Raw genomic sequence first — 25,825 nt, 5'->3', positions numbered from 1 at the left:
CCTGGCTGGGTACCTGTGGCCTTCCTGTCCTGCAGGGCCATGGCGAACACGGACCTCTCCTTCAAGCCCTGCAGAAACATGGCCACCAGCTCGGCGATGGCCACACTGCTGGGGGACCTGAACTCGAACTCCTCTTCGTGCAGCGTGACGAGCACCAGCCTCTGCCCACCCTGGGCCTCCCTGAGGGGGAAAGGGGGCAATGTGACCAGAGGTCTACTCCACCCTCCCCCTGGGTCAGCCCCTCGACAGCCTGGGAGGGGTGACCCGCCTGAGTTACAGATGAAGAAACCGAGCAGCGAGTCCAGAGCCATGGCAGGGCCAGGGGCTGAGAGCAAGTCTGCCCCAGTCCCAGGCCCCGCTGTGTGTGTGGGCAGGTGAGCCAGAGCTTAGGCTCCCATGGGCTCCAAACGCAGTGGTGGTATTGAGCCCCGGTCTGTGGGGTCAGCTCCGGGCAGGCAAGGTGGTGGCCAGCGTGGAGGGCCACCACGGGGCCACCGCAAAGAATGGTGGCGCTGAGATGGAGCGCCAGCCTGGGTGAGCTTGGGCGAGTTACCCAGCCTCTGTGTGCTTCCGTTTATTTATCTGCAGACTGGGGGTGCTGGGGGGACTTACTGGCATGGCAGAGAGCACCCAGCACGGTCAGCCTCAGTAAGTGGTGGCCAGCCTGCGCCCTGCACACACTGGTATTGACCACAGTGGCCATGCCACACCGGGCTGTGCTTTAACCAAACAGGGGCTCTGGCAGGGCACAAGCAGGCCTTCTCGAAGGGCATGGAGGCCTTCTCAGAAGGTGAGAGCTGTGGAGAGCACAGGGACAGGGCGTCCGAGGTCCCACCAGGCGTGCAAGGCCGCCCTCCTGCTGCTCTGTGCCCTGCACACGCAGCCCTGTCCCTCGCTCCCTCTCCCAGACGGCTGGCACCTCCGAGTGAGTGCTTCCCCTCCATGAGAAGGGAAGGAGCCTATAGGTGAACGTACAGCCTGGAGGCTGCAAGCTTATGTGCCCCTTTCCAGGGGGGCTGGGTTCTAAAGGAAGCCTGAGAAGGCAACGCGTGATGTGCAGACACAGTGCTGGCCCTGGGACAGTGGAAGGTGGGTCCCGATCCAGCAGCCATCACACCACACGTGTGACGTGGTATGAGCCAGCCCGGCTCCCAGGGACGATGTCCCTCCTCCTCTCCCTGTCTCTCCTGGAGCCCCCAAGGGCTGAGGTTGTGGGGAGAGAGAGATTTGGGGCCTCTTCCCTCAGGGCACCCACCTGTTGGTGATCAGGCTTATGACCTCCAGGAAAGAGAGTTCTAGGAGCATCTTCTCCTTCTGGTCCAGGAAGTACAGCCCCTTCCAGTTAACAGCCAAGATCAGCTGAGTCTTGGGCAGTCGGGGGCCTGGCGGAAGGAGACAGAAGTGTGAAGCCTGGGCTGGCCCGAGGTGCGGGCCCAGCTGCACCCTCGTACCCGGTCAGACACCGTTACCTGAGAGTGTGGTGACTTCAAATAGCCGGGAGAAGAGCAGCGGCCACTTCAGGCAGGCGGTGTTCACCACCTGCTCTTGCACGGCCAGTGGCGTGGCCTGCTTCTGGGTGTATGGTGCCTGCTCGGAGGACATGATGACGTGTCACCTCCATCACTCATCATCCCCCACCTAACTACTCACCCAGCGCCCAGGGTGCTCATTTGCTGGATCATTCTGTGAAGCCTCTGCCTAAAGCCAGGCCAGTGCCGGCGAGGGCTGGGTGGGAGGCTCTGGTGGGCTGGGGAGGACCCCTCACCGGCGGTTTTGAGAAGGAAGGAAGGCTTTCCCCTCCTCAGCATCAGAGCTCCAGAGGCTGTAGGGCCAGGCTCCTGCCTCAGCCTGGAAGCCTGTGAGGGTCACGTGCAGGTGTCTGCGGGCCCCTGTCTGCGGGCTCAGGCGGGCTCTCGCCTACACTGGCCTCAAGGGGCTGCATGTTGCCCCGTGCCCAAGGCCAACCATGGTGTGTGTGTGTCTGTGTGTTGCTGGTGCCCCTCTCTGCCTCTCTTCTGCGGAGCTCTTCGTCTGCACATTTGGGAGGCATCCTTCAGGGTCCTCGGCTTTTCCCCACCTTCACCCTTTCCTCTCCCCATCTCACTGCTCTGTGCTCATCGCTGGCTGTAACATCCAACTGAGCTTTCTTGTTAATCTGTTGAATAAAATGTTATTTCTCTCGTTCCTACTTTAAAAGGTGGTTGGGTAACATTCAGATACTGGATTGGGGGATGTTGATACATCCTACCTGAGACTTGGCAGTATGCAACGGGTGTCAAGGATTTTAGAACAGTCACACACTCTGAAATCCCTTTTCTAGAAATTGATCCTGACGAAATAACTGGCAAACATAGAAAAGTTGTATCTACAAAGAGGTTCACCTTGCTGTTTTAACAGTGAAAAATGGGGCATGACCTTACCATTCATCAGTAGGAATCAGTAAAGTGAATTATAACTCATGAATACAGTATATGCAGCCCTTAAAAACAGAGAGCTCGGTATTTAGTGACACAGAAGTAGGGCCGCAAGCTATTAAGTGAAGTAAAGAAGCATGTCTTAAAGTTATCTAATGATAATCCTATTTTTATTTTTTAAAAAGGTATGTTTTGGGCTTCCCTAGTGGTGCAGTGGTTAAGAATCCGCCTGTCAATGCAGGGGACACGGGTTCGAGCCCTGGTCCAGGAAGATCCCACGTGCCGCGGAGCAACTAAGCCCGTGCACCACAGCTACTGAGCCTGCGCTCTAGAGCCCGTGAGCCACAGCTACTAAGCCCGTGTGCCACAACTACTGAAGCCCGCGTGCCTAGAGCCCGTGCTCCACAACAAGAGAAGCCACCGCAATGAGAAGCCTGCGCACCGCAAGGAAGAGTAGCCCCCGCTCGCCGTAACTACAGAAAGCCCACGTGCAGCAACGAAGACCCAACACAGCCCCCCCAAAAAAGGCGTGTTTCTCTCACTCCAATCACATGCATGTCTCCATTGTGTACATGTGAATAAGGCAGTCTAGAAGGACACACGTCACAAGCTTAAGAGGGATGAGCTCTTTGATGTGACATTATTGGTGATTTCCCTGTTGTTTTTGTATTTGTCTGTATTTTCTGGTTTATTTGGTAATGCCCAGGTTTTAAGTGTGTAATGGAAAAAAAATCAGTGAAACTATGTCCACTTTGGAAAAAGTGTGGTGTGAATTTCCTAATTCTTTACTCTCACCCCAACTCCCCCTTCCCAAATTACGAAGCCACTTCTCACTCATGTTCATCTGGGGTTGTGTGCATCTCTTGTTCCCCTCCGTCTCGTACTAGCCCTAAAACGTCCATGGTCTCTCCCCTGTAAACACATCCACTCAGGCTGGGAAACAACAGGAACAACCAACAGGGTTTGCTTCCCCAAATTCCCGTTCAAGGATTGTCCCCAAGGGATGCTAGCCACTGCCTTGTGGAACAGAACATATGTGGTCAAGCTTGTGTGGGGAACATTGGGTAAGACAATCAGGCTTCTGTCCTGCAGGACTTCTTAGAGCCTTTCCTAAGGGCTGTGCACTGTGACACCCGAAGAGCAGGAAAGAGCAAGCTGCATCCCCTGCCGCAGGCGTACAGGACCCTTGTCTACGGACCCACTTTGAGCACCTCCTCCTGTGTTGCCAGAATGGAAAGTGTGTTTCTTGGTCATCCTCCCTGCCCTTCTCCGCACTTGGATGGCCCCTGCTGCCACTCCCCCGGGGCTTATTCCCCTGCCACTGGGCTCTCAACCCCTTACAAACAAGCGCCATGCTGCCTTCGTATTTCCCACTGCCTGTCGTGTTCTTTCTTGGCCCCCAGTGCAAGTTAATGCAGGGGAGGCATTAAACAAAGGCTTGTATCCTCAGTGACCCCCTGTGCACAGCTCTCCTGCAGCAGCTGCACCAGCCAGCCAGGTCCTCAGAGATGCCTTTGCACCCTCAGGCCACGCTGCAGAGCAAAGCACCCTATGAGGAAGGAGGCTCTGACAGAGGGCCGGGTTTGGGACAGCCCTGTGGGGAGGGGAAGAGAGACAGGGGGACTGAATCAGACAGCCTGTCTTTGTCCCTTCTTGGGGTGGAAGTTTAGGAGCAGCAGAAACCTCCGCTGGTGCGGGTGATCCCGAGAACGTGAGTGGGTGTTGGGAGGTGCAGGTAGAGGCTTGGGGACGAGGCTGTGAGCCTCCGGGAGCCGCCTTCACTTGGTGCGGGCCGACCAAGCAGGGGTAGAAGAGGGGCAGCCCTCCCTGCTGTCCAGAGCCAGCCCCGGGCACACAGGGCCCAGCAAGGGGACACCGTAAGGCTTGGGGCCGGGATGGGGCCTCACAGGGTGGGACTGGCGCCGAGGCAAGGGCGCGCTCGCGGTCAGCAGCTGGGGATGCCCTCCCGCGCCGGGAGGCCAGGGCCCAGCCCGACACTGCAGTGGAGACCAGTGCAGGGCTGAGCTGCCCTGACCTGTGGCAGGATGCCGCCGTGGAAGGAGGAGGGAAGACGGAACGGGCCTGTCAGAGGGAGTGCACCTGAGCGAGACTCTTTAAACCTGAGGAGACAGGGCTCTGCTGAGTGGCAAGTTAGTCTCCCAACCCCCCAGGAGTGGGGACTCGTCACGGGGTCTCCATCCGCTCTACACACCCTAGGGCCCCCAGGGCCCCCATAAAGAGCTGCACAGCCCGAGTGCACAGGCTCTGGGGAGCTGACCTCGGCGAGGGCGGCGGTGACCAGGCTGGCCCACTTCTCTGGGGGCTTGGTCCTGTACAGCTTCGGGGGGACACAGCTGGGCAGCAGCTCCTGGACGGCCTGGCTCCTCCCCGAGGCGCCGAGCTGCACGGCGCAGCACTGGGCCAGCAGTTGCACCAGCTCTTTCTCCTGCACAGCCCGGGGGACACACAGCGGGGCGGGGCGGGGGGGGCGTTGAGAGCCCACCCTCCCCCAGGACGCTCTCGCCCCGGCGCAGCAGAGGTGACCAGCCACCTCTGCTAGGCAGGACCTGCCCCTCCCCCAACACGGCAGAACCTCCGCGGGCCCCGACTGGGCCCCGACTGGGCCCCGACGCTGGCTGGGCTCCGGCTGGCAGGCAGGGACCTCCCAGCAGCCTTGGCCTGAGCCCTGCGGGGCCTCTGCCTGAGGACAAGGGGGGATCCCCTGTGCCCCTCTCTCAGCCCTCCGGAGCCAGAGAATGTGTGGGAGGGAGCTCTGAGGCCTGGGTGGAGCCCCAAACACAGCTGTCTGAGTGAGGTGAGTGTGGGCGAGGCCTTCACCCTGTCTCCCCCAGTCCTCACTGAGCAAAGGTGACCAGTGGCCACCCCTGTATGGCCTCTGCAGGGCTCATGTGGGTGGAAGCCTGTGTAAGGCCCCAGCATGCACAGCACAGAGCAGGGTTCCTGCTCCAAGCAGCCCAGTGCTTCCCGGGAGACCAAAACCTTGCCCGGCCACCCAGCTGCCTGCCCTCTGGGTCCCCTTTTCCCCTCACCCCTGCCTCTCCCTGCCCACTGCCCCATTCCAGGCAGGCCTCCAGGGCTGCCATGGCTGCCTCTGACCCCCCAGGGCAGCATCCTCCGATTCAGGCCCGGGAGGTCTGCACCCACTGAACAGGTGCAGTGCTGCCCTAGGACTTCAGGTGCACAAGCTCCCTTCCCTCGAGTCTCACAAACATCCAGAAAGCTCAGGTGACTCTGCACTTTCCAGATGAGGGCCAGAAGCTCAGAGAGGTGACCTAAAGTTCCAAGGTCACACTGCCAGGAAGAGGCACAGGTGGGACCTGAACTCAAGTGCTGGGGCTCCAAGGCCATGTTCTTGACCCCCAGGCCCTGCTGCCCCATAAGAGGCTGCCGTGGTGAGGCCAGGTGGGCTTGGGGCTGATGGGAGGGCTTCCCCACCGGCTGCAGGTGCCCCAAACCCCAGCGGCTTGAGCAAACCTATGGCTGAGGGACGAGATGGAGGCGGCCGGGCAGGGACAGCTGCGCCCAGAGGGGCCCAGGGACCTGCACTGGCGGACGCACCCCCGGGCCCGCTCCTCTCCCCTGGCCGCCTGCCCTCCCTGGTGGCCGCAGCCCAGCTGCCCTTGCTCTGTCCCCGCCGCCCCTGCGCTGGAACAGGGCGCTTCCTCAGGCTGTCTGATGGGTGGGTCTTCAGGGCCCTGACGGCCGTGGTCCCCTCACCTTCTCGAAGCTGTACTCGCCAGAGCGAACTCCATGGAGGACTTGGTGGTATATGAGGCGGGTGCTGACTGGGTCCTCCCGGGAGTCATGCCACGGGGTGAAGAACTCCTTCCGGAAGTAGAGGCGCCAGGGCGCCTTGCGCTCACTCTCGCCCCTCTCCCGGGCCAGCTGCTCACACTGGGCCACGGCGTCCATCACGTGGTCGCGCCCGCTGCCCAGGGACCAGAACTGAGGCCAGAATCGGGGCAGCAGGGGTGAGTGAGACTGCTGCATGTCAGGCTGCCCCACCTACCCTTGGCACACGGAGGACAAGAGCCCGCTGGACGCCCGAGGGACTCCTCCCCATGTGGCATGGACTGTCAATCACCCCCCCAACACTGTCCCCCCTGCCCGCCCCGCCCACAGGCGGCACATGCCCACGTGGCGAGGTCGGAACACTCTGGTTGGTTGGCATGAGCACGTCTCGGTCTGAGGCTCTGGGCATGGTCATCAGGGCATCTGGGGGGGCGACGATGTGGGGTTCAGGTGGGGCAGTGCTGGTGTGACCTCTGCACTGCTACATGGGACTCTGAGCTCCCAGCATGGGGGGCTTGGAGCAGGATGTGGGGGGGGGGACCTACCAGTGTGCCTGTGACACCGTCTGGGGCCGAGGTACAGCCACTGGGCTGAGCGCATGAGTGTTGGGGCAGGAGGGCAGGTTGCCTGGTTAGGAGGCATGTCTGTGAGCGGGAGTTTGTGTTCGTATCTGTGTTTGGCAGCCGGCAAGGCGAGCGGTGGCTAGGCTGATAGGCGGGTGGTGGATGGGACTCCCTGGCCAGTACCTTGTCGTACACGGCAACCTGCAGGGAAAAGCCCACGTGGTCGCTGAGGCCCTGCTTGTGGGCGATGTGCAGGCAGACTTCCCGAGACGTCGAGGCTGAGTCCACCGAGACGGTCAGGCTCTCTCCAGTCGCCAAGGTCACATGGATCGGGACGTGCTTCTTGGACTTGACAGCCTGGGGACAGACGAAGACTCAGGTCCTCTACCCGGGAGGCTCCTGGACTCAGCTGCCGGCGCTGGTGCTCCCGGAACCCTGGAATGGGAGGCCGGTCCACCATCCCCTCTTCTCAACACGCTGCCCCTGCTGGCTCAACCCCGTGGGTTCCAGGGGGAGGAGCCTTCTGAAGCCCCACCCGGTTCGGCAGGGAGTTAACAGAAGTCCTGGCCAACGGACATCTGCTACTGAACTGACAGACTGGGCCAGGGCTGCGCCCCTGGGATGCAGCCGGCAAGTGGGAGGCCCAATTTTAACATGAGATCCTTGAACCTTGGCTGGGTGACTCAGAATCACAGAAAGTCAAGAAGCTCTCGGAAATGGCTGGGTCTCGTACTCTGGAACATTTTGGGTCCAAGGAAGCCACTGTTCCTCTCTGTGTACAGCAGGGCGTGAGCACCACCACACCGTTAAGGCAAGTTCACATGCAACTCCAAGGCTCATGGGCAGAGCAGGTAGGTAAGGTGGAAGCGGGGAGGCCCTGTGGACTCGGGTGGCAGGGCGAGGATGGGAGGGAGTGTGGCGGGAGGTTGCCCTGGTATAGGGCACCATGGGGCACAGACAGTGAGTGCCTTTCAGGAGCTGCAGGTATAGTGGGGGGCAGGGGTGTCCCCTCAACCCTGCCTTCTTCTGAAGGTCCTTTCCTGAGGATACTGCAGGAGCTCACAGGTGACACAAACAACATTGCCACCACGGCAGACAACCTTGGTTGGCCATATAAAATGCGTATGTCCTCGGGAGGGGTAACGCTTTAAGCAGCCACTCACACCCTGCAGCTAAGGAACTGAGTAGACTTACTTTCCCCTTCAGCTGGTAGGGCCCTAAAGGAATGCCGATTTAGATTGCTGGCGAGGGTGCAATTCTGAAGGCTGGACCAGGCCTGGGGAGGGTCACAGGGACCACAGGCACAGAAGGCGGTGGATGGGCCTGGAGTGCACACTTCCTGCCGGCAGCCCCATGAGCTGTGCTGGAAGAGCCATGACGGCTGGCACCATCCCACATGGACCGTCTTTCGCCCCTACCTGCAGCTCCAGCCAGGAGGGCGGCTCCGTGCGCACACCGTTGGCACAGGTGCGTCTCAGGCGCTCAGCACAGAAGGGCCCGTAGCCGACTGGCCCTTGACCAATGAAGTTCAGCAGATACTGGTGGGCGAGGAAGGGAAGGGGATGAAGGCACTTAGAATAGAGGACACTTTCTACTTACTGTCCAGATTCTAGAAACTGTGATACTAATTGTAACTATGGATGTTGGATGTGTTAACTAACCTTACTTGGCAATCATTCTGCAATACACACCTATGTAAAATCACTACACTGTACACCCTACACTTGAACAATGTTATATGTCAATTATATTTCAATAAAACTGGAAAAAAATTTTAAATGAAAATAAAAATGATAATAGTGTTGGCAAAGGTGCGTTGACACGGGGCTCTCACACTGTGAGAAGAAATATCAATTGCGCGGCATTTCTGAGGAGTCATTTGTCAATATGCTTTAAATAGTACATAGTTTAAAAATGTACATACTCTTCGACTTAATAATTCAAACCTATGATAAAGGGAGATATATAGGTTTTTTTGCTTTTCATTTTAAAAATTTATTTAGTCTTTTGGCTGCATTGGGTCTTCGTTGCTGTACGTGGGCTTTCTCTAGTTGTGGCGAGCAGGGGCTACACTTCGTTGCGATGCGTGGGCTTCTCATTGCGGTGGCTTCTCTTGTTGCAGAGCACGGGATCTAGGCACGCGGGCTTCAGCAGTTGCAGCACGTGGGCTCAGTAGTCATGGCACGCAGGCCCTAGTGTATGCAGGCTGCAGGAGTTGTGGCATGCATGCTCAGTAGTTGTGGCACATGGGCTCTAGGGCGCATGGGCTTCAGTAGTTGTGGTGCATGGGCTCAGTAGTTGTGGTTTGCTGTCTCTAGAGCACAGGCTCAGTAGTTGTGGCGCAGGGGCTTAGCTGCTCCGCGGCATGTGGGATCTTCCCGGACCAGGGCTCGAACCCATGTCCCCAGCATTGGCAGGCGGATTCTTAACCACTGTGCCACCAGGGAAGTCCCTATAGTTTTTAATCATAGTGGTGTTTATGGTGATGGGCAATTGGAAGATGGATCCTAAATGTCCATCAACGAGTGAAATACACGCTGGGACAGCACTAACAGATGGCATTAGCACTGCCATTTGGGGACAGTTTATGACATGAGAAGACACATAAGATAAGTGAAAGCTGCAGGAGAGCCGATGTTCAAAATATGTTTGATAAGATGCTGAAACAAGGCATTGAAAACTTTTTTGTCTCTCAGAGAGATTCTTTGAGGAGATGCAGCCTGGAAGGGTTTACTGGTGTCAAGGGTGGCCCAGGGCCTAGGGCAGATGGCCAGGGTGACCACACTTCCTGCTGTCCCTGAAGGGACAAGAGGTAGTGATATTGTTTTCTATGTGATTCCAAGTATGACCCTATCACACCACAAAAGGCCAGGAATTGTAATGGAAGTTACCTCTGGGTGTGGGGATGACTTTTATTTTCTTTCTAGATTTTCTTCATATCCTACATATTACTTTTTTTTTTTTTTTTTTTGCGGTACGCGGGCCTCTCACTGTTGTGGCCTCTGCCATCATGGAGCACAGGCTCCGGACGCACAGGCTCAGCGACCATGGCTCACGGGCCCAGCCACTCTGCAGCATGTGGGATCTTCCCGGACCGGGGCACGAACCCGTGTCCCCTGCATCAGCAGGTGGACTCTCAACCACTGCGCCACCAGGGAAGCCCCCTACATATTACTTTTATCATCAGAACCAAAAGGTATATTAGAGTAGCAAAGGCTGGGGCCTCCAACACTTGAAAGCACCTCCCTTGTTAGTTCTAAGGCCTAGAGAGAGATGCTGCAGCCAGTCTCTGGTTGGTGCTCACTCCTCAGACCCCTTTGCCTTTTCAGTGCCCACTGCACCCATTGATTGTCTCATTGTCTCCTGGTGACTGAGCCCAGGTAAGATGACTCTGCAGATCCTGATTAGAGGTTGGAAGGAGCATCCTTTTATGCAGACGGGAAACTGAGGCTCAAAGAAGCCCAGGCACTGATACCCATCCTGGCCTGCAGTAGCAGGAGAACTGGGCCATGCATGCGTTAGGATGTCTGGACCTGCTCCAGGGCCCCGGGCCCACCCGTGCTGCCCCCGCCTTCAGCCCCTGCCCCCAGCCCTTCCCACCTTCATGAACCTTTCGGATGGCAGGAAGCAGCCCAGGCACAGGCCAAGCAGGATCCAGCCCCGGGCCAGGCTGCTTGTTTTGTAGTTCTCCGAGAGCTGCTTGCAGATCTGGCAGTAAATCTCGTCCCTAAAAGACACGGAGTGCTGGGAGGCCAGGCAGGGGGCTAGCTCTGGGGGAGAAGAGGAGAACGGGGCACAGGGGCGCACAGCTCCTTCTGCACCCCTAGGGGCAGACACGTTTGCAGGGGGACCTCCAGCCTCCTCGCCTCCAATTGCTTTTGCTGCACACCCTCACCTCCTCACATCCAGGCCCACCGTGGACCCTGTCATCTCCCAGGACTGTGCTCCCTCCAGTGTCTCCCCAGTGGGCTCTGTAGCCCCACTCCTTTCTTTTTTTCCCTTAATATGTATTTATTTATTTGGCTGTGCTGCATCTTAGTTGTGGCACACAGAATCTAGTTCCTGAGCAGGGATCGAACTCGGGCCCCCTGCATTGGGAGCATGGAGTCTTAACCACTGGACCGCCAGGGAAGTCCCTCTGCACCCCCGTTCCTGATAGCCCTTGTTTCCTGTCTTCCCAAGGCCTCAGCCCTCTGTCCTCCCAGTCAGTCATCTCGGCCCCTTGGGCCTTTGCTCCCGCCCTCACCCACTCTGCTCACAGCACCTTGACCCTCCAGCTGTGGGTCACAGCTACAGGGAGGGCCGAGGGGTCTCCAGCCAAAGCCCTGCTCCTAGTAGATCAGCCTAATCTGATCTGCTCCTTTCCCCAAACTCACAGTTATTTCAAACCTTTCCCTCTGCCTAGAGGTCCTCCCCCTTCCCCTGAATGCAGCACCCCCCACCCCGCCACTGCAGGGAGGAGAGTGGGGACTTCGAGGGAGAGCCCCTCAACTCCTCACCTCCTGATCAGTTCCCATTCCCACAGGCTCATGAGCCTCTCTTCTCTGTGTCCTCTTGGGAAAGGGGCTTTCCTCCACTCTTCCCTGCTGACTCAAGCCTCTATCAACTTATAAAAGTGTCACATTAGCCTCTCCAACCTCACACATCCAGAGACCAGCATCTTTCCCCTAATTACACAGCGGTATGCTCCTAAATGTTTAACAACCAACTCTTCTGGGGGAAAAAGCCCTGAAATTCATTGCATTTGCCAATTTCTATGGCGTAAATATTCCCACCAGTGCTGATTTCAAGCTACCAATGTCACGTTGCTGACCACAGAGTTCAGAGGAGACGTGCACGGCCAGCTTTCCTGGGCCAGTACAGTCAGTCCCAGCAGACCTCCTCCTTCTGCAGCCTCTGCAGGCACTGCCATCAACCACTCTCCCAGACGGGAAATCTGGGGGCCACCCCAGACTCCACCCATCAGCCACCACATCCTACTATCTGTCTCCTGGAAAATTTCTCTGTCCCCTGCTCTCCACTTCTGCTCCCTGGGCTCCCTCATCAGCTCTGCAGCAGCCCTCTCCCGGCCTCCCACCCCCAGGCTCCATCCCTCCATGTCATTGCCAGGAAGATCTTTCTGGAAGTCATCTATGATCATGGTCTTCTCTTAAAGCTTTTCCCTGTGCTCTAAGGATTGAATTCAAACTCCGGGCCCCAGCTGGGACAAATCATCCGGAATTCCAGACCCTCAGGCTGTTTCAGAACTCTGTGACCCTGCTCACCCTCTCCCTCTGTCTAGCAAACACCCCTCCTCCTTCCCACCCCACCTGGCCCTCTTTTTCGGTGCCCCCACTGGATCACCACCTTAGCACAGGCAGTTATTGTGGGTCTCCGGGTCCTCCCATGCTCCCCAACTAAAGGATGGGCTCCTTGAGGACAGAGACACGTTGCCTTCATCTCTACATCCCCAGCCCACAGGCCAGGGCCTGGCCCTGAAGTGGGGCATTTGCTTTGTCTTGGAATTTGGCTAAGACTCCAAAGCCAAGGATAAACAGATGATAATACTCAATATTCTAAAGAGATACACTCTTGTAGGATTTACTAAAAGATGGCAGAACCAGTCCAGCCAGCACGCCATCTCCAGCCTGCATAAAGGAAGGTGAGAAATTTGAAAGGTGATTCCTGGAAGCGACTTCATGGGAGTAGAGAGATCTCTGGCTCATCTTCACTACATCTAAGTGAGGGGGAGTGAGGGGGGACCCAGGAGAACTGCTAATGGAGATGGGGACTGTCTGCTAGAGACGGGACCCAGCTCACTCCCCATCTGAGGCATGATGAGCCCCAGCAGCCCATTGGACCACCCCAGGGTACTGGAATGGGGCATGATGACGGAGCTCTTGAGAGTGCTTTGTTTGTGTCCCCTGGAGATACAAGTTGGGGGTCTCCATGAACAAGAGACTAGTGTCTGCTTCCTGCTAGAGAAGTCTAAGCCACCCTTGATGGGCAAGATGGGAAAGAACAGTCAAGAGCTGAGAACTGCACTTGTACAGTTTGGTGGGGCAAGCGTGGATGGGTGTCGGTTGACCAAGAGGAGGCCATGGAAGGAGCTGGGCTTCAGGCATCTTGCTGGGATCCACGCAAGCAGGCCAGCCATCATTCCAGAGGGTCCCAGTGGTTAAGAGGCTGTGGTATGTTCCATTAGGGGCTAGAGATGACAGAGAACCTCAAGGGATCCCTGAGACAGTGTTGGCCCCAGCTGGGGTCAGGACTGTGCGGAAGTGCCTATAGGGTATCTGAAGAACCCACAATCATCTTATATGGGTCTGCCATGTTGGAGGGTGTGGTGGCCAGTGAGGACTAACCATGAGAGAATTACCAGTAGAACCAACTAAGTTGGAAGAGTTGCCATGTCAGTGTCATGCAGGCAGCTAAAATGCTAGTCTTACTGGCTTGAAGAACCAGAAGACAGAGTTTGGGTACCCACAGCAGTTGAAAGTGAAAAGAGAAATCCTGTAATGAAGACAGCCAAAGAAGAGGAGTCCTACATTTTGCATATAAAATCTTCCTGAATCTCTGGCTCACCCTTGATCTACACATGTGTGGGGAAGACTCCAGGTAGTCCAGCAAAGGCTAAAATAACTGAACAGGGTTTCCAGGTGCTGCTCACCAAAGGGAGGCAGAGTTTGAATCCACCCAAGTTAATTGTCTGCCAAAATGAAAAGTCAACACTCTCTGAAGGAATACAACAGATTCCAGAGTCTCTAAACATATCATCCCCAAATGTCTAGGATACAACCCCAAAGTACTAGATTTCTGAGAAAATAACAGTCAGGTACTGGACATATGAGGAAACAGGAAAACATGACCATTCTCAAGAGAAAAGGCAATCAGTGGAAACTGGCCCCAAGATGAACCAGATATTGGATTAATCAGAAAAGGTTTAAAAACTACCATAACTGTGCTCAAAGATGTACAGGACACTATGCTCATAGTGAATGAACAAACAGGATATCTTGGCAGAGAAACAGAAACTATAAAAAAGAACCAACTGCAAACTCTAGAATTGAAAAATATAATATATGAAATTTTTAAAAAATGTTGGATGGGTATAATAGCAGACTGGGGAAGACCAAAGAAAAATCAGTGAATGTGAAGATAGATTAATAGAAACTATCCAATCTAAAGAACAGAGGAAAAAAAAAGAAAGCAGGGATGAACAGACCCTCAGGGATGTGAGGGATAATATAAAAGTCTTCCATAGGTTTAATTAGAGTTCAAAGGAAAAGAGAGAGAGAATGAAGTAGAAAAAAACATTTGAAGAAATAATGCCCCAAGTTCCCCCAATTTGGTTAAAAATAATAACTTAAAATATGTGAACCCTTGAGATACAGTAGTCTGTCCCTGAAAGCAGTATACACGGTTCTTTAAATTTCTATAAAAACACAATTCCTGTAAAGCAAATTGTATATAAAGTAAAATATATATAACATAAATGAGGGACTTGCCCATTTAAACGGACTTGCATTAAAGCTGGTTATCAAATGAATCACCAGCCCATGATGAATTCGTCTTCCTAAAACTGGGTTTCACCCAGGGGTTTTAACCCAGAGCAAATAGAGAACCCTTGATGATAACGTCTGCTGTCCTGAGACCCAGCCTGCAGGCCCCAGGGTAGGGAGCAGGATAGGGCTGCAGCCATGGGCTGAGAGCCAATGAGGGGTCCCATGTTCTGAATGGGGTGCGACGGGGGTGGGGACTGACCTGAGGCTGGGCCGCAGGATGGCATAACCCACAATGAACTGCACCTTCTCCAGATTGGACATGGGTCGGTCTGAGATGGGTTCGTCAGGATCAAATGCCTCTTCCCTGATATTCAGCTGGCTGGCCACCTTGAAACCCAAAGGCGGCAGTCAGGACAGCTGAGATTCTTCCCATTTGCAAAGGAGGAAACCGGGTGAAAGCCTGGAATGCTGCCGCAGGCCAGCCAGCGGGCGTCAGAGCTGGGAACAGGCCCAGGTCCCCTGTCCCTGGGCTCACCTGGCCCGTGACCCTGGAGGACCGCTTCAGCTTCATGGAGGAGATGTCCTTGGTCCCTCTGTCCCTGTGGTTGGGCCTCTGTGGATGGAGACAGTTCTTGAGGGATGGTGAGCTGGGGTAGCACCTCCCAATCTGACCCAACAGTGCCTAGGGTGGGGCTAGTCTTCAGATACCCCAGCCATTTCCCAGCCGATTGACAAAGCGCCAAGCAGCCCCTCATCTTGACCAAGCTGTGCAACACTGACAGGTGTGCATTGCCATCCTCACAGCCGAGTGAGGAAACAGAGGCGAGGGAAAGTGAGAAACTGGACAAAAGCTGCTCGGCCAGTCACCCGCCCTCTGGGAGGGCTCAGGACTGTCCTGATTCCAAAGCTTGGACCTCTCGCCAGCCAAGCGGGCTGGGTCTGAGCCCAGGTGCCCAGGACAGCCCCAGGCTATGGTCATTCTCTGTGACAATTTGGTGGATGAACTGGAATACACTCCACCCACTGCAAGGTAGGGGCTTTCCCAGAGATCAGAAGATTCTAAGCTGCGGGGCCTGGTCTGGGTGGGGAGGGGTCTGCCCCCAGCCATCGAGATCTGCTGGTCTCCTTAGGCAGGGGTCACACCCTGTCCTGATGGTGTCATGAGAAGTTGCTGCCAAAATTAGAGCTCAGTGTGGGACTGGGTCCAGGGCTGGGCACCAGCTTCTGGCTGGGCTAAAACTGGTTTGCCACACAGGGGACAAACATAAAACATGGTAGGCTGGCGGGCGAGGGTGGGCAAGGCTCACTCAGCCCACTGCTCCTCCTCGGGGGGCACATGGTGGCTGCTTAATAAGTGTGCAGGAAGGAACATTTGAGATCTGACCTCTGGGAAGCCAGTCCTCCCTGTGCTCACCTTCCAGAGGTGCCAGTGGCTGGACCACCTCCCAGCATCCCCTCCCTGAGAAGTGGCCAGCCTCCAAGGTGGCCCCCAGTGGCCCTTGCCTCCTGACATTCTCACCCACCGTGGCATGTAGGCATTGAAGCTTCCTTCCTGCTGTCTCTCTGAGGTCACTCATTGTGGAGGAAGCATATGTGAGAACACTCGGGCAGCACCATGGAGAGGCCCAGGTGGCCAGAGCTGAGGTCTCCTGCCAGCAGCTATGTGAGGGAGCCATTTGGAAGCAGATCCCATAGCCCCAGTCGAGCTTGGAGATGACAGCTTGACTGCAACCTCACCAGAGACCTTGAGCCCGAACTAACCAGCTAAGCTGCTCCTGACCCTCAAAAACTGTCTGAGATAACGAATGTGGGCTGTTTCAAGCTGTCAGATTTAGGGGGTAATTTGTTACACAGCAATGAATGACTATTACACTCTGCAGAGCCCACATCTCTAGAGGTCAGGGAGTCAGGGCTTGAGTTTGGGCAACTTCCATGTAATCCCTGGACCAGATCTGGCCACGTGATGCCAGGCTGCAGACTCCCTTAGATGTCTATGCAGTTGGTCTGCACACAGGACCTCACAGCTATCTGAGCTGAGGTATGGGGCACTGTGATATTGTGATTTCTAATAAGAAATATATATTTGGTCTTTGTCCCCATTACTGGCACAGAGCTCCTAAAACCCTTGGAATTTCCTATGATAAAGGTGTCTTTTTATGTTAATGAGGTGACTTTTGGAAAGCACCTAAGGGTGGGTCTGGTTGCCAGGGGACAAGGGGAGGGGGGGAGGGGCGGGACATTGAGTTCAGCTGGCTCAGTGGCCAATGATTTCATCAATCGTATCTATGTAATGAGGCCTGCGTAAAACCCCAAAAGAACAGGGTTCAGAGAGCTTCCAGGTTGGTGACCACTTGGAGGTTTAGCGAGAGTGGTGCCTGGAGAGGACATGGAAGCTTCTTTTTTTTTTTTCCTATTATTTATTATTTATTTTTTGGCTGCACCGTGTGGCTTGTGGGATCTTAGTTTCCCGACCAGCGATTGAACCCAGGCCCTCGGCAGTGAAAGTATGGAGTCCTAACCACTGGACCACCTGGGAATTCCCCATAGAAGCGTCTTAATCTTTCCCCACACCTTGCCCTATGCATCTCTCCCATCTGGCTGTTCTGAGTTGTATCCTTTTACAATAAACCAGTAATGTAGTAAGTAAAATGTTGCTCCGAATTCTCTGAGCCACTCTCCCCAATTAAACCCAAGAAGGGTGTTGTGGGAACCCTTTGATTACAGCCAGTGGGTCAGCAAATGAGGAACAATCTGGACTTGTGCTGAAGCAGGGGTCATCTTGAAGGATGGAGCCCTTCATCTGTGGAATCAGACACTATCTCCAGACAGGTAGTGTCAGGATTGAGTTGAATTGTAGGACACCCAGCTGGTACTGAGAAGTCTTGGTGTGGGGAAAAACCCACATACGTCGGAATTGGTGTCAGAATCGTAGGCAATCGTGGGACTCCTAAGGCTGGTGGGCCCGAGTGCTATCACTGCTGTGTCATTCCTTTGGACTATTTTGGTTAATTCCACTAAGATGACATCATGAAACCAGGGCTTTAGGAAGGACTTCTGACCAAAAATGGATGTGAATTAACCTTCCATCAGAGGACAGGGCAGAACATGGGTAAAGAATTTGGTCTCTGAATTCGGCAGAATGGATTCAAAGCCCAGCTGTGTCACACGTATTCACTGTGATCTGGGGACAAGTCACTTCACTTCTCAGTTTCTCTAGCTACAATAAACTTAATAATCCCTACCTTGTAGGGATGGCTCATCTGGAAATTAACTGAAGACAAGCAACTGGCACATAGCACGTCACCAGTCAGTAATAACATCTGTTGTTAGTATTACTGTCCAATGTTCAGGTCAAACCCAGTGTTCAGAGCCTGGGAGATCCTCTCCTATGATGACTGTATTAATTCACAAAGTCCTGGGTGTAATGCCTGACTCATGAGTTCCTGAGTGCCATCCAAGACTGAAAAGCCTCAGGGGCCCCTGGGTCCAGCAGGTGATGCTCACTCCACGTCTTGCCTCCCCCTTCCAGTCCAGCTTCCGGGGCCTGGGGACCCCGGAAGGGCGTATGCCCTTTGTGCCCCCGCCCACTGCGCACCTGTGTGTATCCGCCGTGTGCCGGAGGCTGGGCACCGCTCTCCCTGCCCGGGGCATCATGGATCTGCCGCATCACCGAGCCACCACGCAGGGTGTTCCTGGCAAAGAGCACTGGCTCCGGGATGTCACCCATGAACCTCAGGATGATGTTCCACACAGCCAGGGCGGCCTGGGGAGACGGGGACAGAGTGCCTGGCTGGAAGCCAGCTCCACGCAGCGGGGAGCCCACAGCACCCCGTCCGTGCCTGGTTCCCGCTGAACCAGGGGGAGGCCTGAGCCACTAGAAACCAGAGAACCAGGTACCGAGCAGTCGGCATCCTCCTCGTGGTAAAGCAGAGGGTATCGGAGGGGCCGCCGGATGTGTGTGTGGCTGGCTGATTTCTGAAAGTAGGTCACGGCGAACTTGGGGAAGGTGTACTCGGCCAGGCCGTCTGCGTCCTCCTCGGGCTCCTCCATGATGGGGACCGTGTCCAGGTCAACCTCGGGTAGCTTCTGGGTCCTCTCTTCCAGATCCTGGGTGCCAGTGAGAGAGAGGGACAAGGGTCTGCTGTCCTTTAAGATGTGACCTGGCAGCGTGTGCATCTTTGGGGGCCAGGGAGCCCCAAGAAGGGTCTGTCTGGTTATTGACGGGGTGCAGAATTATCCACTGCCCCTTGTGTTGGGGACCTCCCCGACCCTCACCCTCGGTGGGCCCCTGGTGGGCTGCCGGGTGCTGGGCGGGCCTCGGTGTGAAAGCCCCAGGTACCTGGCACCCTCTGCCTGCAGACCTGGGCTCTCCAGACACTCCCCACTCCCTACCCGCTTCCCGCTTGCTTCTGTCAAATGCTCCTCCAGTGGAGGGGGGCCGGGCTGCCCGCACTGCACAGATGATTTATGTGTGTGTGGGGGAGCCTGGGCGGGGGAGGGGGAGGCATGAGCACCTTGGGGGGCGCCTAGGTCACTGGCCCAGAGCAGGATGTGGTGCGAGTCAACGGGACTGCCCCGGAGCTGCCCCCAAATCAGATACGCCCTCCTCCTGCCGTGCGTTTTCTACCTCGGGTCCCCAGGTCACATACTGCAGAGCAGCAGCCACCGAGGTGCTCTGTGACAGGGGCCAAACGCACGCGGGAAACGCTGCCCGATTGAAAGCCCAATGACATTCGCGCAGTAAAGGCTCTAGGAAGCCTTGCAGGTAAGAAACCTGCTCAATTTGAAAGGGTTTGACCACAGAGACCCTCGCTCCTGTTTTCCCTGCATCTTCACCCAGGACCGCAGAACTCACTTCAACACCTACCTACTCCATCGGCTCCCCGAGCTGAGTCTTGGCTTTTCAGTAAAGCCTAGAGGTTGGCCCCTAGACAGAGCCCCTCTCGCTGCTGGGCCGGCAGGGCCTATCTTACCTCGACGTGTGGTGTGGCCTGGCCTTCCTGCCCGCCTGTCAGGGAAGGCAGGAAGCCGAACACCTGTTCCACCATCTCCGTGTCGGTGACAGTGTCGTAGATGGACTTACGCTTCCTGCTGGGGACAGCGCTTGGGCTTTTCTGCTCTGCAGCAGGGATGACCAGAGGCTCCTGCACAGACACCCCGGGGGGCCACGGTTACCACAGGCCCGGCTGGGGCAAGCCCCTCCCGGGAGCCAAATAAACCTCCTCCCGCCATATTTGTCCAAATCAATACATTTCCCTCTAAAATCCTAGGTTTTAAAAGCGACAGGGACTGGAGATCAACCAGCCTGGGCTTCTCCTTTCCCGGTGGATAATTAGAGGTCCAGAGAGGGGAGATGCTTGCTTGTCCTCACAGGGTACCACGCCAAAGCCCGAAGACCCCCAGAACCTAGCTGCAAAACCCACTCAGGCCCACCTGGCCCCTTCACAAAGAGTACCAAGGCTCCCCTGGGAGGGGGCCCTGGGCCTGCCCTGGTCTGTGGCCTGTCCGGGGCCATGTGGGTGCAGGAACACGCTGCTGACGTGTCTGGGGCTCTGCACTGTTTCTTGCTCTGGCCACTGTGCTAGCACTGTGCCCCGTGGACCCATTTTCATCTACGGAGCAGGGGAAGGCTTCATCCTAGGCCCTCTTTCCTTATCACCACTGCCAAATGAGCAAGTTCTGAGGAGTGAGGCTGAGTCTCAGGTGCTCTCCGAATGGAGGAAATGGGATCACGCAAGGGTGAAATTTCAAAACGCAGGGATACGCATCTCGGCGCTGCTCCCCTGTTCCCTGCCCTCCCGCCTCTCTTGCCTGGACTCTCTTGAAGGCTCCTCTTGGTATTTCTTGGTATTTTTGGACCTGGAGGGGGCAGGAGTATCTGGCAAGAGCCCTGTGTTGCTGCCCATTCCTTCCGCCTACCCTCCCTCACCTGGGCCCAGCCACCTCCCACCTGCCCAAGAGGGCAGTGACCACCTACATTGGCTTTCTGCCGCTGGAAGTTCCGCCGGACAGCTGCGCCCCTGGCATACGCCTGGATGACCACCACTGCCCTCCTCTTGGCCTGGACCTGCTGGCGCACCAGGTAGCCCCTGCAGAGGGCTTGCAGCTGGACCATCCTCTGCCGCATGTCCTGGTACTGCTTTGCCAGCAGGTGGCTCCGGGCAATGGCCTGCAGACGCTCAAGACCCAGGAGGACCTGCGGAGGCAAGAAGGACGGGCACTCACAGAGAGGCCTGGGCCCAGCAGGGCACAGAGCAGAGAAAGGCCTGGTCCCGAGGGGACAGAGAGCAAGGGGCAAGGTGTCCTCACAAATTAGCTTTATAGTTACCTGCTTTATGGCATAAGCGCTAGTGCTAAAATTTTATGTGCCTGTGAGTACAAGCATATTAAATGAGTTAGTTACACTTGTAAAGCAGTTAGAACAGAGCCTGGCATGAAATTAGTGCTAAAGAAGGCTTTTTAAATGGCGTCAATAATAAAGTAGTTTCCTGGTAGTTCTACCAGTAACAGAGAACTGGTTTGGGTGTCACATGCGTGATACGATTCCAGAGGCCTTGCTTTTCACACCTGCAGCCAAGTCCAGCCAGCTTGTGTGGAGCTAGAGTACCTGTGTGGAGGCCTATGGCCGGCTCCATCAAGCTAATCCCTCAAGGATTTTGAAAATAAAGAGGAAATAATAAACTATGAGTACCTGCTTCTATGCTGCAAACACACCCTAGGCCACAGCAGTCCCTAAGCCTCTGGGATGGCTCCTGTTGGCTTCTGAAAGACCAACCTAACGGCTGCCAGGTGTGAGGGGTCATGCTTCATCTTACAGGTTTGGAAGTCACACAGACACACATCCAAACTCCAGCTCTGCTGCTTACTGACTGCGTGCTCTTGGGGAAATGACTTAATTTCTCTATGCCTCGGTTCCTTGGCATACAGCGTTGGCTTAATAATAAATAAAATGGGGACTTCCCTGGTGGCGCAGTGGTTAAGAATCCGCCTGCCAATGCAGGGGACACGGGTTCGAGCCCTGGTCCAGGAAGATCCCACATGCCACGGAGCAGCTAAGCCCGTGCGCCACAACTACTGAGCCGGCGCTCTAGAGCCCGCGAGCCGCGGCTGGAGAAAGCCCGTGCGCAGCAATGAAGACCCAACACAGCCAAAAATAAATAAATAAAATAAATAAATGTATTAAAAAAAAAAACTACATATAAGAAATTTAGGAAAAAAAAATAATAAAATGATGCACACAGAGCAACAGGCCCCAAGGAGCCTTTCCATCCATGTCAGCTGCCAGTGTGCCCTTGTGAGCACGGAATGAGGACAGGTGTGGGTCAGTTTTGCTGACGTGACCACGGCATGTCCCGACCACAGTCGCAGCCATGACCAAGGCAAGCAGTCAAACAGGCCCCACAGGACGCGGTTCAAGGTTGCTCTGGTTTGCTTGTTGCGCAGACACTCGTTAGCAGTGCCTGTGGTCAAGGAAAAAATTAGAAAAAAATGCTTGAAACAGAAAATAATCAATCCATTAACTTATTCTGTTGCCTGGAAATTGGGAAAAAAAGCCACCATCTAATTTCAGAGCAGGGCATCTCATTCTAGCCCTGGAGATGCCCCAAATTCTGCAGGAGAACGCTTTGAAACCCGCAAACTGTGTGACCTGACACTATGCTAAGAAGAGTGTGTGGGGTGCTGAGGTCCAGATCATGCCTGTGGCTGATGTGATGCTTCCTGCCCCAGCTCTCACAGTCATAAACAATCGTCAACATTTGTTTCTAATTGGACGGCTGCTCCCGCAGGTTCCGCCTCCCACGTGAGTCTCTTACCAGCTTGAAGTTCCTCCTGCTGTAGTAGCCTCTCCACCAGGCCTGGAGGGTCACAGCTGCCCGCCTCTGCCTTAGGAACTCCTTCCTAGAAGCGGAAATGCAAGTCAGTGGTAACAACCACAGACATTTTAAAGCCTTTGGGGGGAAAAACTGATTTTGAAAGAAGAGAGGGAATGAAATGTTGGGGGAAATGAATGCATACAATATTTCTTTTCCAGAAGCCTTTATAGGCTGAAAGACAGACAGGTTAGGAGCTTAAAATCTACTGCCAACAACTAAATTTGTGAATGGGGACAGTTCAGTTTTTATTTACTTATTTATTTGTTTAAACTGATCTTTCTTCTTTTTCCTTTTCTTTTTTTTTGCGGTACGCGGGCCTCTCGCTGCTGTGGCCCCTCCCGCCGCGGAGCACAGGCTCCGGACGCGCAGGCTCCGGACGCGCAGGCCCAGCGGCCACGGCTCACCGGCCCAGCTGCTCCGCGGCACGCGGGACCCTCCCGGACCGGGGCACAAACCCGCGTCCCCCGCACCGGCAGGCGGGCTCCCAACCACTGCGCCACCAGGGAAGCCCCTCTTTTTCTTTTCTTTATTATTTTTTGGCCATGCCACGCAGCTTGCGGGATCTTAGTTCCCCAACCAGGGATTGAATCTGTGCCCCCTGAAGTGGAAGCGAGGAGTCCTAACCACTGGACCTCCAGGGAATTCCCGAGGACAGTCCAGTTTTTAGAGCGAGGAGAATAAATTTCCTCATTTCCCCCAAAGATCTCTGAAGGGATAAAAGCCATTTCCAACTTTTTATTCGTTGTCAGACTCTGCCCCCTCCTCTGGCCACTAGCCCAGGGGTTTACCGGAAATCAGGTCAGAAGTCTCAGGACCAGAGCTCCTCTCTGGGGGCAGGTCAAAGCAGAGGGCTGCCCCCAGACCCAGGCAGCCTGGCAAGCTCCAGCAGACTGCTCCCTCCACACGGAGGAACTAGGGCTGAAAGCTGGAAGAGGTAACCTGAAACCTCGCCTCTTGGGGAGTCAGAGGTGCATACAGGATGTACCTTTTCTCCCACACTTAACTGAGTTTTCTTATCACTTCTAATAATTTTTCAGGGTATTTTCTTAGGTTTAGGACAGTAGATCTCAATCATATTAAAAATCATCTTCGGGGAGTTGGGGGAGGGGGAATTGGATGAAGGTGGTCAAAAGGTGCAAACTTCCAGTTATAAGATTAAGTACTAGGGATGTAATGTACAACATGATGACTATAGTTAGCACTGCTCTATGGTATATATAAAAGTTATTAAAAGAGTAAACCCTAAGAAGGATTTCCATCACAAGGAAAAAAAAATTTTTTTCTTTTGTTTCTGCATCTGTATGAGATGGTGGTTGTTCACTAAACTTATTGTGGTAACCGTTTCATGATATGTATAAGTCAAATCATTATGTGGTACACCTTAAACTTGTACAGTACTGTAAGTCAATTATATCTCAATAAAACTGGGGGACAAAAACCAAAACAAACAAACAAAAAAGAACAAGAAAAAAATCATCTGGAGGACTTCAATATTTATTGATGTCTGGGTGCCGTCCAGTCCAATTAAGTCAGAATCTTTGTTGATGGGTGGACAATATATGTCTGTATATCTATCTATTCAATATTTTTTGGTGCATGTACACACACACACACACACACACGCTCACATGATGATTCTAATATAAGGCCAAAGTAAACAACTGAGTTATCTAAAAATAAAGATAATTTGTCTCCTTTCTAATATTTATACCAGTGATTCTCAACTGGGGGTGATTCTGCCCCCCAGGCACATTTGGCAATGTCTAGACACATTTTTGGTTGCCATGACCGGGGGTTGGGGAGGATGCTACTGGCATCTAGTGAGTAGAGTTCAGATGTTGCTAAACATCCTGCAATGCCCAGGACAGCCCCCTATGACAAAAAGTTATCCAAGCAAAATGTCAATAGTGTTGAAGTGGAAAAACCCTGATTTCTATATTTTCTTTAAATTTCTTGTCTAATTGCATTGGCCAGAACAGCAAGAACACCATTAATTACCAATGGTGATCACTTCTGGGAAGACGGAGTAGACATACTTTCCCTTACTCCTCCTGTTAACTACAACTAAAAACCCCTAGACATTATACATAAAACAAACATTAAGAAGACTCTGAAAGATGGAGAGAAGAAGGAAGACCAGCTAAGGATCTCAGACACAGTGGTAACTTCTCTGGATTTCTTTTTGCCTCACATACCCCAGACTAGGAGTTGAAGAAGTAGGCAATCCAGAAATGACAATGGGCACAGACCAGAAAGACCCCAAGAAAAGGCTTCTCTCTCTACCAAAAGGATCAAGAAAGGGGCAGTTTAGCAAGACAGAAAATTTTTAGATAATAACCAAGTCTACTCCAGTGAAACATCATGTAAACAACTGTGGTTCCCCCACCTACACCAGAAGATGCCCAGTGGAAAGCCTAGACATCCACCCTCACCTGGGTTGTGTAGGAAGTCATCCTTGATGGGTAGTAATGAGCTCACCCCCAACAATGGCAGTGGAGACCACTGGGGAATCCTGAACCTGTATGGCCTTCTAAGCCACACCTCCCCGCCTCATGACCCTGCTTGCTGGTGCCCATGGCCGCTATTCCCGTGGCTCAGCCACTTTCTCGCATTTTGTCCTCTCTGGGTTTCCAGGCCTTCCTATGGTTGGCAACGGGCCGACAGGACAGCAGGGAATGGCACCATGGGACCTGCCGAGCCCCCTGGACGTGGTGAGGGGGAGGGAGGCGGTAATATGGCTAATTTACTGAACCTGCACTGAAATTCAAGCGTTATCTTCTTACTGACAAGGAAACCGAGTCAAAGACAGTTCTTTTCTTCCCTCCAAAACCAGCCACCTCATAAAACCAAACCCATACGTTCTCTAAGACAACTGAAGGAGAACGCCGAGATATAGTCGAAACCACAGCTGACGCTTCATTGGGCTCTTGCTTCCACGGTGGAGTTTGCCCTCCACCCCAAAGATTCAAATAATGTATTAGAATTCTCTGGCCAACACAGGCTGCAGTGTCCCTGGTCAGGAGGTCCCGACAGCGCTTCTGCCTCAGTTACCCCGAGAGGGGGACCAGTGGGAACGTGTGGCCCTTGGGGGGTACAGGCCTGCCCAGGGTACATGGCGGGTGGGTGTATGGGCTGAGACGGGTCAGGGCAGGTACCTGTATCTGTAGCCCCGCAGGACTCTCTGGATGCTGACTGCAGCCTTGTCCAGGGCCTGGCTCCTCTGTACCGCCAGCAGGGTTTCCTGGTTTTCCTGGGATGGGAGAGATCTCATCATGCAGCTGCCCTGCCTCACCCCTACTCGCCCACCTGCAGCCAGAAGTCAGGGTGTCTCAGACTCTTCCCACACGGCTCCTAGGAGGGCGGGCAGGGGATGGGGCCCTCATGTTGCCACCGATGTGGCTCAGAGCAGAGAACCGCAGCTACATCCCCAGCCCCAATCCAAGAACTTCCCATTTTAGTTCTTTCTTCTTGTTAATTCGATCTGGGAAATTTCACTTCTGCTCTGGAGAAACCAAGAGGGGGGCAAAACATTTCCCCAAAGCTGTATTTTATTTCCCAAAATTCATGTGCAATGTTCATTCAGCTGTAATACAGATGCATGCTTGTTTCCATGTAGACATGAATCCCAGCCTTTGCATAGAATTCAGAGTTGAGGTCATGAGCCGTACTCATCCCTG

At 54.4% G+C, this 25,825-nt stretch overlaps 1 protein-coding gene across 2 annotated transcripts in view; it reads right to left on the bottom strand.

Moving 5' to 3' along the window:
• The window catches only part of MYO7B (myosin VIIB), a 75,823-nt gene that overhangs the window by 9,237 nt on the left and 40,761 nt on the right, over window positions 1-25,825 (bottom strand). The window contains exons 18-33 of one of the 2 annotated variants that reach the window (XM_029225932.1): window positions 25,304-25,398; window positions 22,089-22,173; window positions 20,252-20,470; window positions 19,248-19,418; window positions 18,172-18,381; window positions 17,870-18,037; window positions 14,810-14,887; window positions 14,534-14,661; window positions 10,391-10,517; window positions 8,209-8,328; window positions 6,974-7,147; window positions 6,153-6,380; window positions 4,693-4,860; window positions 1,470-1,587; window positions 1,256-1,382; window positions 14-180 (exon numbers count right to left, since the gene is read on the bottom strand). In XM_029225932.1, the coding sequence (XP_029081765.1) occupies window positions 14-180; window positions 1,256-1,382; window positions 1,470-1,587; window positions 4,693-4,860; window positions 6,153-6,380; window positions 6,974-7,147; window positions 8,209-8,328; window positions 10,391-10,517; window positions 14,534-14,661; window positions 14,810-14,887; window positions 17,870-18,037; window positions 18,172-18,381; window positions 19,248-19,418; window positions 20,252-20,470; window positions 22,089-22,173; window positions 25,304-25,398 (2,383 nt within the window). Of the gene's footprint in view, window position 1; window positions 181-1,255; window positions 1,383-1,469; window positions 1,588-4,692; window positions 4,861-6,152; window positions 6,381-6,973; window positions 7,148-8,208; window positions 8,329-10,390; window positions 10,518-14,533; window positions 14,662-14,809; window positions 14,888-17,869; window positions 18,038-18,171; window positions 18,382-19,247; window positions 19,419-20,251; window positions 20,471-22,088; window positions 22,174-25,303; window positions 25,399-25,825 lie in introns of both variants that reach the window. The other variant, XM_029225933.1, reaches the window with a different exon arrangement.

This window comes from Monodon monoceros, unplaced genomic scaffold (genome assembly GCF_005190385.1).
Source record: "Monodon monoceros isolate NGI ecotype Baffin Bay Population unplaced genomic scaffold, NGI_Narwhal_1 Super_Scaffold_16, whole genome shotgun sequence".
NCBI classification, from domain to species: domain Eukaryota; kingdom Metazoa; phylum Chordata; class Mammalia; order Artiodactyla; family Monodontidae; genus Monodon; species Monodon monoceros.
This window is presented reverse-complemented; position numbering and strand designations above follow the sequence as displayed.